This window comes from Amyelois transitella, chromosome 22 (genome assembly GCF_032362555.1).
Source record: "Amyelois transitella isolate CPQ chromosome 22, ilAmyTran1.1, whole genome shotgun sequence".
Lineage (NCBI taxonomy): Eukaryota > Metazoa > Arthropoda > Insecta > Lepidoptera > Pyralidae > Amyelois > Amyelois transitella.
Window position 1 is genome coordinate 4245341 of NC_083525.1, and position 14863 is coordinate 4260203.

At 38.3% G+C, this 14863-nt stretch overlaps 1 protein-coding gene across 2 annotated transcripts in view; it reads right to left on the reverse strand.

Moving 5' to 3' along the window:
- Window positions 1-1742: 1742 nt before the first annotated feature.
- The window catches only part of LOC106134172 (rabankyrin-5), a 46249-nt gene continuing 33128 nt past the window's right edge, over window positions 1743-14863 (reverse strand). For both annotated transcript variants that reach the window (XM_013334147.2, XM_060950555.1), the window contains 16 exons: window positions 13580-13806; window positions 12735-12878; window positions 12102-12468; window positions 10676-10860; window positions 10065-10252; window positions 9787-9940; window positions 9102-9264; window positions 8698-8774; window positions 8240-8408; window positions 7583-7819; window positions 6182-6399; window positions 5613-5812; window positions 4964-5076; window positions 4402-4524; window positions 3438-3562; window positions 1743-3108 (listed from right to left, as the gene is read on the reverse strand). In XM_013334147.2, coding sequence (XP_013189601.2) covers window positions 2979-3108; window positions 3438-3562; window positions 4402-4524; window positions 4964-5076; window positions 5613-5812; window positions 6182-6399; window positions 7583-7819; window positions 8240-8408; window positions 8698-8774; window positions 9102-9264; window positions 9787-9940; window positions 10065-10252; window positions 10676-10860; window positions 12102-12468; window positions 12735-12878; window positions 13580-13806 — 2820 coding nt within the window. In that variant the 3' untranslated portion in view covers window positions 1743-2978. The remainder of the gene's footprint in view (window positions 3109-3437; window positions 3563-4401; window positions 4525-4963; window positions 5077-5612; window positions 5813-6181; window positions 6400-7582; window positions 7820-8239; window positions 8409-8697; window positions 8775-9101; window positions 9265-9786; window positions 9941-10064; window positions 10253-10675; window positions 10861-12101; window positions 12469-12734; window positions 12879-13579; window positions 13807-14863) is intronic.

Here is a 14863-nt window from a genome sequence, read left to right on the forward strand (position 1 = left end):
GGTTTTTGTTTGACTGCTCCCTGCTAATTGGCCGCTACTCCACTGCGTAAAGAAAAATCTCGTTAATTTCCATTCTCGTAAGTAGTCTTTTACTGCAACACCACTATGCTATATAAGGAATCTATTTTTTCTTCTTCCGGACATCCTTTGCCTATGGAACCTTAAAACACTGTTCTAAACAAAGTGTTTAAAAGGTTCCATAGGCAGAAACGGGACCAAGTTTTGTCATTTCCATGCGTAAATTCCAATCATACTTTAAGGTGGAAAAAAACTTCCAGCAAAACTTAGTAGTTATATTTTATTGAAGCAAATAATAAACTTTTTTTACACAAATACCAATAATATTCATATAATTTTAATTTAACAAGTGATACAAAAATAAACCAAATGGCACTCTTTCGCTTAAACGAAATTAAAATATAAAATACACAGAAACAAGTCTGTTTTATTCATTTTAAAATAATGAATCCTCATTTTATTTTAAGTATTAAACAAAGGTACCTTACAGGTAAAGTTTTAAATTGTAGCAAATTAAAATTGATTAACATAAACACGTTTATTCAACTTGTAGTCAAAGATTTATGTAAATAATACCTTAAATTAGTACCACTGCAATATACTTGTATTGCATGTTACAAAAAAACGATCCATTTATTCTCTCTCATGGTAAGACACGTTGTAACACTTTTTACAAATTGAAAAGGTATGAATAAAAGGTGTGTGTGAAGTGCATACAAACCTTGTGTTAATATTAAAAAAAAAAAAAAACTTGAAAAGGAATGTGCCCATTGAAATAAATATAGCAGTAAAATTTGGAAAGTGCATATCACAGGTCTGATAAAAAGGGAGGTCAGATAAATGGTGTCTACAGTAAGGAAAATCAATGCCATAATTTTGTGAACATCTCCAATTGTTGATTTTTTTCATTCGTCTACTCGTCGTTTATTTTTTATGACTTTGTTGTCAGAGGAATTTTTTAAATAAATCCTAATGAATGGAGGGTTAAATAGGTATTTAAGTAGGCATCATTTATTTGTCCCTGTAAAATATAATTTATAGAAGTAATAATAAGCGTACTAAATGCATGTATATAATAAATAAAAAAGCGTAGTAATAAGATTATTGTTTGACATCATGAACATGATTATTGTTTAACAACTTGAAACTTTTCACCCATACAGACAAATGAGTGATATTTGAGAAAAAAACTTTACTTCTACTGTAATATATTGACGATGGTAATAATTATTCATTTACGCTATAGCTTTCGTGATTATAAAACATTCGAAACTTATTAAAAATCTGTATTTTGCATTTTTGGTTGCTTACATCTAAAATTTAATACATACCTATTCAATAATATTACAAAAATCTTAGTACTAATTAATCTTCTAAATATTTGAAAAATTGACATAAAACAGAAAAACAATTCTAACGCCACTCTTTGCTTTTTTACTACAGCAGTCCAAAATTAAATTAAATCCAAAATTATTGCCTTCATATAGCCCATTATTGTCAGTTGCCTGCATGACACCTTGGGATATTTATAAGCATTAGTACTTCATACTCTACCGGGAATCTCGGCATATATTATAATTATTCTACAGCTCCCTAACAAAGCCTTCTTTTTATATCTATTTATGATTAGCATCTAAAATGGGAAACTTGAGGCACTAACTTTTTGAAGCCTTAGTATTATTATACTAAAGTAGTGGATGGCTTTAAAGAACAATACATATTCCATAAGTACCTTAAGGCACTAAGGACTGATTTTTAATTATTGATTTTTTTTTTAATAATTATTGTAAACATTGTAATAATAATTGTAAATAAATATATAAAAAGAAATTATATGTTACTCTTAGCGTGAACAGCGTACGGCGTATATAGTCACACTGGACTGCTGAATAAAATATAAAGTAGTAAGTCAACTATCATGCAATAAAACTGAATAGATTTTAACATAGTATTTTCCCGGCAAACACTACAGTCGATCGGATGATCGCAACCGTAGAAAATATGTTTTCTTGTATGATTTGACAATTCTTTAGCTGAGCCAATCAATGAATTAATATTTAATATGTTGCTATATTTTGTATCTCTGTTGTCGACAAGCATACTCCGAATTATATTGCCATCTATGAATATAACCTTATTGAGACTATTCTTATTTGTAACTAATAAGCAATATGTTAAAAGCTGGCTTTGAGCCCATATAGTACAAAAGTACAGATTTTTTAACCTGGCTGTAATTGAATTGCCTATGACTATCAACCATTTTCCCGCCGATGTTAAAATGGTAAAGCAGACATTACTTTTAAATAGCACATTTATCCGTGTATATTTCTACTCGCATGTACCAAACTTGTCACATGAAGATCGTCGTAAAGCGAATACAATGGCGAGTATCAAATCGTACACACTCTTAAAGTATCTCCGCTCGCAAATGTTCACAAGCTTTGACCAAATCTTCATACATATTAAGAAATAGTACCCGCGGTCCGGCCAAATGTTCTAAGCAGGTGGACTACGAACTTTGACTGATATTATAAGAATTAAACATAGATAGGTATAATAAGAACGTCGTCAAACAAATACATATTACTTCGCTCAGGAGTGTTCAAAAGTTGACAAAATCTCCGTATATAAATTATCACAATTTAAACATAGTTTAGCTAACTGGTGCAGGCTATGCCAATTTGACGTTTTATACGTAAATATAGGTCTTCTTATTAAAACCGCCAGCATCAGATCGTGCACACTTGCTGGTGAGCATTAACTACCTATATTTCTTCGCTCGCGAGTGTACAAATTTGACAAAATCTCAATACATAATTATCACATTGTTAAACATAGGTCTACTAAAAAGTGAAGCAAATACAATCTCTTGCAATTAACCGTACAGACTTGCTGGCGAGTGTAAAAACGTTACCAAAATCTTCATACAAATCTCACCACTCAGTATAAACATAGTTTCACTAACTAGCGCCGACTTGCAGCACGTTGAAACAGATCTCGCAGACCCGCTGCGGCTTGTTGAGCCCGAACTTGAGGATCGGCACGTCCTGGTTCGAACACTTGTTGCACAACATGCGGCCGCAGTGGCGGCTGGTGGCAAACATATTTCAATTAAATATAGAGAAACTAATAGCAAGATTGGATAAATATATGGTTAATTTCCATGAAAGTATCATTTTAATGTCATTTAATATATGTACCACAACGGTTATTATTGGCTCTGGTAAAAAAAAAAAGTAAGATTATCTGGTCTGCAGGCATTGCGACGAGCGAAACAATAAAATTGCATCCTCCATACATAAACCAAAAATTAATGAGTTCCTCGTCGCCAGCATCAAATTGTAAACTGAGCAGTAGGATTTTTGATACAAATCGGAAGATCGCAAAGCGAGCAGTGTATTCAATAATGTGAACTTTACCAGTGATGCTTCCTCATGGTGAGCGTGAACTTGGTGCCACACTCCTGGCAAAGCTCGCTCTCCGCCCACGGCGCCTCCGCCGGCAGCGCGTCTAGCAGCCGGTGCAGGAGTTGCCTTGTTGCGACCTTACAGAATAACATTACATATATGTACATATCGTCACGTCTATATCCCTTGCGGGGCAGACAGAGCCAACAGTCTTGAAAGACTGAATGGCCACGTTCAGCTATTTGGTTTAAAGATAGAATTGAGATTCAAATAGAGGTTGCTTGTTTGAGTTGCTTGGTTGAGATTAAAATAATCCCAAGTTTATAAGCCTATCCCTTAGTCGCCTTTTACGACATCCATGGGAAAGAGATGGAGAAGTTCTATTCTTTTTGTATTGGTGCCGGGAACCACACGGCACTGTATTGGTGCCAGGAACCACACGGCACTATATTGGTGCCGGGAACCACATGGCACACACTTACGAATGGCTCTGGCTACTATGGCCAAAACCATGATTAAAACTTATTATTTATTATATTTAATACTAGCGGCCCGCCCCGGCTTCGCACGGGTGCAAAATTCGGAAAAAATTATACATAAAAACCTTCCTCTTGAATCACTCTACCTGTTACAAAAAACCGCATCAAAATCCGTTGCGTAATTTTAAAGATTTAAGCATACAGACAAACAGACTAAAATAGCGACTTTGTTTTATACTATGTAGTGATGAGTTCCAAAAGACAGGTTCCTGACTCATATTAAATAGCAAGTCACAGTCTGACCACAAATTAGATTCATTCTTTATGTATAGGTATGTCAAATACACATTATTACATTGACAAACTACAATAGTGAATTTTATTTTATCAAAGAGCCATTACACAGCTATGTTTAAGACTATTAATGTCTATCACTTGATAGTGTGTCAAATTACGTGTAAAAGTTGTTTCAAAATAAAATCAACTCAATATATTACCTGGTAGTTAAATATGGAGATGCCCTCCTTGTTCTCCTGCGCGAGACATGCGCCGGCGCGCACCAGCGCCCGGCACATCGCTCCCTGCCCGTTCATATACGCCAGCAACAGTGGAGTGTTACCCTAGGAAAATAAAATAAACCCTCTAAGCCATAAAAAAAACATGGCGAGGAAATTCAAACATTCAGCCAACTTCATGTTCCAACCATGATCCAATATGGGTTGAAGATGCAAGGGTTAAGGAGGTTAGGTTGGTCGGTCGTGTAAAAACCTGACTCATCCCATCCAAGTTCCATGATCTAAGGCGCACCCTTGCTCTTCTCCAGAATGGTGAGCGTATTCCGAGGACTAAAGCCAGGAGAAGGAAGGCGTCGTTCTCATAAGTTATGTGCGAGTTCTATTTATGTGCGTACCCTTCACCTTCGCTTTTTCGTATATTATAAGCAGGTACTTCAAAAAGGTTAATTAAAGTGAACCAATACAGGAAAGTACCTATACGGTCTTCTTTGTAATACTTGTTCGTTTTGGTCGGCTACGATTTACAAGTAAAAAGAAAAACTACCTGTAAATCAGTCTTGTTTATAGGATAATCCGGCATGGATTCGAGGAATATTTCGCATATTGTTGCCGCGTTGTCCTTCCTACACCAACAAAGCTCATGTAACGGATTGCGACCTGTAGAAAAAGAATTTTATCACTGAGAGAAAAGGGTGATTAAATATAAATAAATAAATATATACGGGACAAATTACACTGATTGAGTTAGCCTCGAAGTAAGTTCGAAACTTGTGTTACGAGATACTAACTCAACGATACTATATTTTATAATAAACACTTATATAGATAAACATCCAAGACCCAGGCCAATTAGAGTAAGTTCGTTTCTCATCATGCCCTGGCCGGGATTCGAACCCAGGACCTCCGGTGTCACAGACAAGCGCACTACCGCTGCGCCACAGAGGCCGTCAGATTGTACAAACATATTATTACGCTTCTTTCTTGGAGAAATAAGTCTGTCTATAAGGACTATAAGCTTCTAATACTCTTTTTATGCTCTTTGAATGTTATAATTTTTGCATGGAGTACCTTCATTCTGTTAGTGCTATTTTCTATGGACGTGTTCCAGATTTGGTTATGTATGTAGCAAGTAAGCAGCGATTTCTTTAATCCACGTTGGTAGCCGGTGTTTGTTAGCGCGGCGGCACACTGACCCTTGAGGTTGGCGGCGGCCGCGTCGATGTCGGTGTCGGCCAGCAGCGCGCGCACGGCGGCCGCGTGCCCCTCGCGCGCCGCCACGTGCAGCGCGCTGTCGCCCGCCGCGTCCGCCGCGCCGCTCTCCGCGCCGCCGCCCGCCAGCGCCGACACGATCGCCGCGTGCCCGCCGCCCGCCGCCACGTGCAGAGCTGTGCGTCTGCGCACGGGGACGCACGGTTATAGTCTTCTCACGTAAAGATACTGGTTACATATGGTCAAACTGTTGAGATGCTCGTTTAAAAAGCGTGATGCACAGGAAAGGATATAAGCTCAAATCCTATACCGCGGCCATGTACTATCACTCCTGAGTAGGTACAAATATTGGTTTGATTACTAACAGATGCTCTACGATGAGGGCAAAAATCGCAAGAATACGTAATAGTAAGCCAGCAGAAGACAGTTCGTGTAAAAACTTGACACACCCAATAGCATATCGTAGTCATCGGCACGCCCCAGACTCCACTACAAGAGTAAGGACACAATCGGAGCTAAACCTGAAGGAACATTTACGATTTTTAATACATACTTATGCGCGTCCCGATCATTGGGCCTCGCTCCAGCCAATAACAAAGTTCTCAATAGCACTTCGTTTCCGGCGGCGGCCGCTAGATGCAACGGTGGAGCTAGGGTCGCATCTTGAACACGAGAATTGACGTCAACTTCCACTGAGAGAAGGAACATGACGCTCTCCATGTCGCCTGTTTGGATCGCCACGTGAAGGAAGTTGCGGCCTTTGCGGTCAACCTGTATGAATAAATTCCATCGAAATCGGTTCATGCTAGAAACATTTTACATAAAAAAAAGAACAAAACCTATCTATCGGTTGTAACCATTGACGTACTATAAACAACTAGACTCACAATCCCGCTAAAAAAAAAGTGTCCGCGGCAAAACTCTACTCAACGCTCAAGTGAGTAAAGTTCTCGGCTAGTCTCGTTTCGTCCGTCCACGAGTGACAACGTCGCACAATGACGAAGTGCTCTGTTAAAAAGTGTAAAAATTGTCCAAGAATTGCGCTCAAAAAGGATGGCGTTTCCTATTTCATGTTAGTCCAATTCAGTTTTAAAGTAATCGCACTTAATAGTATAAGTTAGCTGTTGGTTTTCTATCAAATCATTTTATTAAATATTTAAAACTTAACGGTACTCGGCATTTAGCACTATCCGCGCCTATCTCTTTCTTGCGGTCAACAAATATTAAAGAGTAAACGAAACAAATATAGTTTTGTCGCCGCGCTTCATGATGCTCGCCTAGGAATATAAAGTTGTGGAGTCGCTTTGTTTTATTTTTTGTTTGTGATTTTTTATTTTGATACTAGTTCGGTTGATTAATTATTTAATGAGGTGAATGGAAATATGAATTCACAGCGCAAATTCTCGCCGTGAATTTAGGGCAAAACTTTTGCCTCTTATTCGCAGACCTTCGCGGCAATAATCTGTAGCCGGCATTAAATAAGTGGTAGTATTTATTAAGATCGGTTGTTGTTGTTTAATCACTTTTTATTAAAGTAATATTTTATTGTCACTATTGTCGAATTAAAAATAGATTTATATATAATACTTTAATTCGTTCTAATTTATTGATAGTTCTCTATAAACAGAATAGACCCTCAATCAAACAAGCTAGTAAAGTATAAAATTGACAAAAAAAATAGTACTTCGAACACTATTTGCGCCCCGGAGCCTCGCTTCTGTAAGAATTTTGGGGTAGTAATTATCCTGTAAACCAAATCACATCGAAATCTGTTCAGTAGAATTTGCGTGATTGAGTAACAAACATCCTCACATACTTACAAACAAACATCCTCACATACTTACAAACACTTACCAGTATTGTCCCTCGCCAAGAGGTCAATGCCCGGATGCTAAAGAAGTAGACTAAGAAGGAAAATATGTACTTTATTGCTATTACAATAAGATTTATTTACTTGTTCCGCAGCCGAAGGATTCTTCTCCAATATAGACTGTGCCGCCTTATTATTTCTCGCTGTTAAGGCGGCTGCAAATGGAGATACGCCCTTATTGTCTCTTGCCGAGAGGTCAATGCCCGGATGCGATAGAAGAAGAGAAATTATCGCCGCGTGCTGATTCTCGATAGCTATGTGCAGAGGAGTTTTGCCTTCCGCGTCTTTGGAATTTATGTTTGCGCCGTGTTCTAGCAGTGTCTGTAAATTGACAAGAAGCATTGTATTGAAATAGGTACAAAATAAATCAAAAACATCACAAAACCAGACTTATATCATAAGTGTAAAATTCTGATTGTCCGATAAGCTTCCGCGGTTAAATAGCTGTGTAATGAACATAGTGTCACAACAAAAGACATTCTTAATACTTAAAAACATTCGCATTTATAAGTGGATGAATTGGTTGGACACTGTGTTGTTTGACCAACGACCGTCGATAAATTTAACCGCCATCTACTGGCAAAAGTTTAACTATTTTTGTAACATATTCCAATAGATGGCGCTAATTGAATTACATCTTTTTACATCGGTTAAACGGGCAAATCTACGGTGCACTAGATCATTAAATTTTCCTTGTAACACGAATATTGTATGTAAAGCCGGATTCTCGATTCAATATACCTGTATGACGTCAGTGAGCCCCCACTGGCAGCACAGGTGGAGGGGGGAGTGGCTCTCGGCGACCACGTCCCCGCCCTCGCCCGCGGGCCCGGCGCGCCGCGGGGACTCCACGTCGCAGCCCGAGCGGATCAGGAACGTGGCTAGTACTTCTTTGTTTTCGTCTATAGCTCTGAAAAGAATAATTAATTGTGTACACTTATCTTACTTATTCCCATCGAGTGGCGCGCCCTCTTATTGGATTTAGATAAGATTTGTATTTTCTATCGTAAGAGCTTGAAATCTACAAAAAAATTCTTCTAGTAATTAGCCCGGCATTGAAACTGAAGGGGTTCGAAGTTAGTGGGATTAAAGGCATTTTCATTAAATTATTTTATTTTTTTCTTCTGATATATATAAACGGAAAATAAAGTATTTCTTCTAAAGACAAAAAATAAGTTGAAATAAAACATGAATCTTACTTGTGTAACAGTGTCTGCAGACAGCCGTCGGGACCGGGGCCCCAACAATCCGCGTCCGCGCCGTTTCTCACCAAAATCTACAAATATATATAAAATAAAACTAGTTTTATTAATTTTCTTCCGTTTATTTTATGCGTTTTTTTTGTCAGTCACTTAAAACGTAAAAAAATTTAAAGTGGCGGAAGCACAGCTCAGAGAAAAGCACAAGTAAGATAAAAGTCAGAGATCCATATAAAAATAAAACTTAGACGGTGACACCTATGAAATGTAATGGGAATTTCATCCTAGATCGGGATGATAAGGCAATATCTTCATCGAATAAGTCGCCAACGTTGTCTAACCTATTCGATTAGAGCCTCCACACTACGAGGTTGTATTGCACTGAGCTGTATGGTAACACTCACACTGGCCACTTCCTCCTGTCCGGAGTCGAGCGCGGCCCACAGCGGCGGCACTCCGTTGGCGTCCAGCCGGCTCATGTCTACTCCTCGTACACAGAGAGCTTCCACTACGAGGCCGAGGCGGCAATGGATTGCTAGCTGTAGCGGGGTTTCGCCGGCCTCCGTACTGTTTAATAAAAAAAGAACAATATTTTCTCTATTATCTTATAGCCACAAGTGTACCAAATCAAAATTTCATAGTGAGAAACAATTAAAAATTTTAAGAGTAAATTTCTGAAATATTGCTTGTTTGGACGACACCCCTCGTGAAACGAAACACTAATATTATTAGGTTAAGATCTTATGTAAAAAAACAGTAAGTGAAATCGAGTAAATAACAAACGCATAGTACACGTAGTAAAAATAAATATAACACAGGACTGCTTGACATCAACCCGTTTTGAGAGCCGACCATAAAACCTTATCCAAATATTTTTGCAGGAAAGTACATTTGCATGCCGTCTTTATAAAACCCGAGAGCTTTAAATTGCAGGACTCCACCCACAATAAGGTTAAGAACTGGTGCACTAATGGAATTATAAATAAATACTCAATCCAATCATACAGTCGGAAAATTGGTACAACAAGTTGGTGGATAGGATAGCCGAAATTGCTATCAACGAGGCAAAATGATAAGAGAAATACTCACAGCGCATTCATATCGGCTCCATGGTCTAGAAGATATATGGCGGTCTTGGAGTCCTCCTCGACAATCGCTTGGTGCAGCAATGTGAAGCCTTTGCCGTTGCGAATGTTAGGATCCGCTCCGCATTCAACGAGCGGCGCTATTAGGTGCTTGTGACCTGCAATTAAAAATACATTTTTTTGTTTACGTAGATTTAACCTCTCTCATATTTACTTATATAATTTATAGAAATATTGTACCACAAAGATGACGCCACAAAAACAATTGTTCAGTCAATTTACCCTCGGAAAGTGCGAGACTGACAGGCGTGTCTCCTTCAGAGTTCTTCAGATTGAGGTTCGGCAGTAGAGGCGCATTGGAGCGGTCGGCCGATGGAAAGTCCCCTTTCTCCACCAGCTTACGATGCGAGAGGATGGCCATCACTGCTCCCTCGTGGTTGTTGTACACGGCCAGGTGCAGGGGAGTTTGTCTGCAAATATGTTAGATATGAGAACCAGGATAAGTTAAAGCGGCACAAGGATGGAAATTCTCCTCTTTCGACCAATCGCCTGTGGGAGAAAGAAACCTTATAACACGGCAAAGTTAAAAAGACTATTTACTATTTCGCCGTGTGGTTCCCGGCACCAATACTAAAAAGAATAGGACCGCTCCACCTCTTTCCCATGGATGTCGAAGGGATAGGCTTATAAACTTGAGATTCTTCTTTTAGGCGACAGGCTAGCAACCTGTCACTATTTGAATCTCAATTCTATCATTAAGCCAAATAGCTGAAAGTGGCCATTCAGTCTTTTCAAGACTGTTGGCTCTGTCTACCCCGCAAGGGATATAGACGTGACGATATGTATTATTTACTAATACCTCATCTCATATATTTTTTTTTCTTTTACCTTACCTGTACACTGTATCTTCTTGCTCTCCATAAGCTGTCTGTATGTTTGGTCGCGCTCCATGTTCCAACAACGCAGTGGTGAGCCGCGCTAGTCCGTTGGCACACGCGGTATGTAACGCCGTCAGACCGGCTTCGTTCGTGTGGTTCACTTCCCCGTTCAGGTGCGTTGTAAGGAATACTGCAGAGTCCTATAAATTGATATTTTTGATAAAATTTTATTTGAATTTATACACTCTACGCCTACTACTTACCTATTGCTTTTGATACCATGGGATAGTAAAGATAGATAGGGGATAGTGACCATCGCTGATAAATAAAAATAAAAAAAACAACTAGAACATATTACACTCACACCATCATTTTTACATACATCACCTCATTCACCATAAAATAAACTACAGTTATGTATACTAAATAAATAACAGACAATATTTTTCTGTTATCAGGACTTATTCAATAAGCCTCAGATTAAGAATGCTGGAGGTTTTAGTCTAAGCAATAAGCTAAATAATTGACCGATTTTGATAAAAGTTCATGAAGTGTTTTTATCCAAATCCGCAGAACGACCTAGTTTTGAGCAGTTTGCAAATCTTGCACAACAACTACTTAAATCACAATATTGCGTTAGGAATACGATAAGATAAAAAAGTATATTATAAGGTAACAGGAACATAAACGGTGGTTTAATTAAATGGATAAGACACATAATGCAAGCTGTGCAGAAATGAAAGTACATGCAATTTTGAAGAGCAGTTATCCTTGGCGTGCACTGTGCCGCTTACGGTGACCTTCACAATAAGTTTCAAACTTTCAAAACGAAAAGCTAATTCTTTTGAGAGCGCGCCTTACGACATCCATTGTCTATTATCACTTGTACAGTGGTCGATAGATCAGACCGTACAGTTCTTAAATTTTATGGTTGCACAGCTTTCAAATCAATATTGTCACGCTCGAAGTGCCAATGACCGTACTCGATAACAGAACCCAATTATTTCTGTAATAAGTCACCTCGATCTGCAATGACCTACTTGGAATTCATTGGCTAATAGTGAATAATAGACGAATTATAGTTGTTACTTTTTGTATCTGTAAATTACTAGCTCTCTGTGCGTGATCAGATTAATTTGTTTGTTATATGTGTCGGTATTGGTTTTATCTAATTGTTTATAACGAGTAGCTATATATATGGAGTTTAGTAATTATTAAGAAAACGTTGGTTTATAATGATAGCACTGGCTGTTTACTTCTAACACCAAAGATATCTAAATTTTTCTTATAAAACCGCTTCTTTTTTTAATATATTAAAAGATCTTAGTATTTTGTCACTGGTGTCGAGTGGAGCGTTCTCCGATCTTCATTTTAACTGTAAACAATCAAATATCTCACAAAAGTTGCATTTGTTACAAAAAAAAAATTAAAATATATTTACCTCGAACCATCCAAGCGCCAGAATGTGCAAAAGACTATCACCGGACCCCGAATACAATGGGTTCGGTTGACACCCTTTCGCCAACAGTTTAGCGGCAAAGCCTCTCTCGATTATATTTTCAGTCTTATCTTCAGGGTCTTCTGTAAATGCATTCTTATTCGTGACGGGCGTATCGAAGGGGTTAGACCCATTCATTACTAAAGTTTCGCTGGAAGATATCGAAGCGCGTCTATCGTCTACGAGCGCGTAGTAAAGGGCCGGGTGCTCTTCTGAAAGCGTACGTAAATTCGTATCCAAATTCTCTTGTTTTAGTAGCAAGTCGAATATCCTTTGGTTTCTTGCGATGACAGCTTGATGTAGGGGTGTGCTAGAAATAACGTGGATTTCAATTCGAAAGTCAACTAACTTATGTTAAAAATTAGTTAAGTAAACAAAGCCTACTGTCATGTTCATAAATTTCTATTTTCTATACAATTTACATACAATCGAAACCCGATGTTACATGTTCATATACTTTTAAATATTGTGAGGGACGGGTTTGGGCTTCGTAATTTTTTGTTCTTTTGCAAGACTTTTAGTACTTAGTAGCAGTGAATATTTGTTGCCTATTTGCATATTAGCTATAACACTTACAATCCTTTCCTATTTTGTCGGTTGATGTCCGCTCCTTTCTCGACCATGGTCTCAGCGATCTGCGCCATCTGTTCCATGGTGTCTTCATCGCACGAACTGGTTGTTAGGGCTGCTATCAAGTGAAGAGCTGTGTCACCTTCTTCTCTATAAAAATAATAGTGACACATTGTGTCTCGATGACTGCACCGTGATCAAATCGGGGAAGTTCTGGTGATAGGTCAAGTCAAGGGTCTGTGACTTCCTCTCCGGAAAAAAAGTATTACTTTATTAATATAGTATGAAAATAAGCATTTTACTACAGTAACCAATAAATATATTTTTATAGCATAAAAACAACCACAAAATGTGTTATGTGGTGATTGTGGTAAGTTCATGCTCGTAGTTATAAAAATACTGTGGTCGGCTTCGGAGGCAGTTGACCTTCCCTAGCGGATGTATGCTCACTGAGAGGGAAACTGGAACCTTCGTTGAAGTTAAGAGTTTACTCATAAAATGTAAAGTTATTTTAAGCGGAGTGCGGGCTGAAGTGAAATTATAGATTTGTCCTTGACATTTTGCAAGGGCTATTTTCGATGAAATACCATTTAATTCAAGGTTGTGAGAAAAAAGAAACCCTAAAATTGCAACGGCAGTAAGGTGTAAAAACTTTTGTTTTTTGACACTTTTATGAACCAATTTTCTTAAAATTCACTTTTGCATGAGTCAAGGGAACAGATATAGATCGTGCATCTGTAAAAAAGTACAGTTTTAATTTATTTGAGCGAACCATCGGCTGGTTTTATATTATTTTCAGGGTAGGAGCTGCCCAACTACACAAAACCAATGAAAGATATAGAAGTACTCACTTGGTCAATAAATTGGGGTCAGCTCCATTCTCGACCAAGAACTTAGCTGAGTAGGCGTCCCTAGAGTCAACGGCGCGGTGCAGCAGCGTGCGTCCCCTGGGGCCGCGTGCATCTGCGTCTGCGCAGTGCTGCAGGAGAGTCGTCGCTATTGACGCGCTGCGCCCGCGCAGAGCCAGCTCGAGGGGCAGCTCACCCCGTGACGACATAGCGTTCACTATGTCCGTTAACTGTAAAAAAAAAAATATCGGTAATAATCGTTATCTTTATAAGCTCAAAATATGTGACAATAAAACATGATGTTATAATACAATTATGAAGATCTACTTGTTATGCGAAACCTGTTTGCACTTAACATGTAAATAAAATTGTACTATAATAACTATAATCAGGATCATTTATAAGACATCCTTACAGATATAACTTCATTTTCGCCTTAAAGAAGCAATCCAAGTTTAAAAGCCTATCCCTTAGTCGCCATTTACGACATCCATGGGAAAGGGATGGAGTTGTTCTCTTCTTTTTTTGTATTGGTTCTTGGAACCACACGGCACACAGATATAATCTACACATAAATCAGTTTAGCGTTTGATGAAAAACAAATTTAATACATTCTATATTGTAAACAGCTGATTTTGGTTTTTGTATAGGAACTGTTAATGATTGTTGAACTTGCTAAAAAGAATTGCAAATGTGATTTTAATGCAATCGGAATAAACTCCTTATAATTAAAACGGTCGCAGTTTTTAATTCCGACAACAGTTTGCAATTATTCAAGTCAGTCGCAGTTATAACGACTTGAATGTGGAAGTTTCAATAGTGCGTGTAAATTTGAGTTTACATAACCCGAGCCACGCGAGCCACTCACTTGCACACGCAACGGAAATACTGAAAATGGTTTTATCATAGCAGATGCATGAGCAGTTTTATTCATTGCCAAAGTGGCTGGTCTGTTCTGTGATATAGTTTGATTCAATACCTATACATTTTTACATACATAAAATCGTGTCTTTATCCTTTACGGGGTAGACGTAGTCAACAGTCTTGAGTCTAAAAGACCACGTTCATTGCAGCTGTAAGGCTTAATGATGGAATTGAGATTCAAATAGAGAGAAGTATTACCTAGATGGACCTATTTTATCTGCTAATCTATTACATATGGGTGCAGCTCCGCCAGTGTTTAGCGAAAATCTGTTTATTTCTCATTCCCAGATAAGGATATCCTCTCTTAATGCTACCCTAGAAACCTCTGTCCATAGGAAGCCAATGGCAATTTAGCTTTCTATG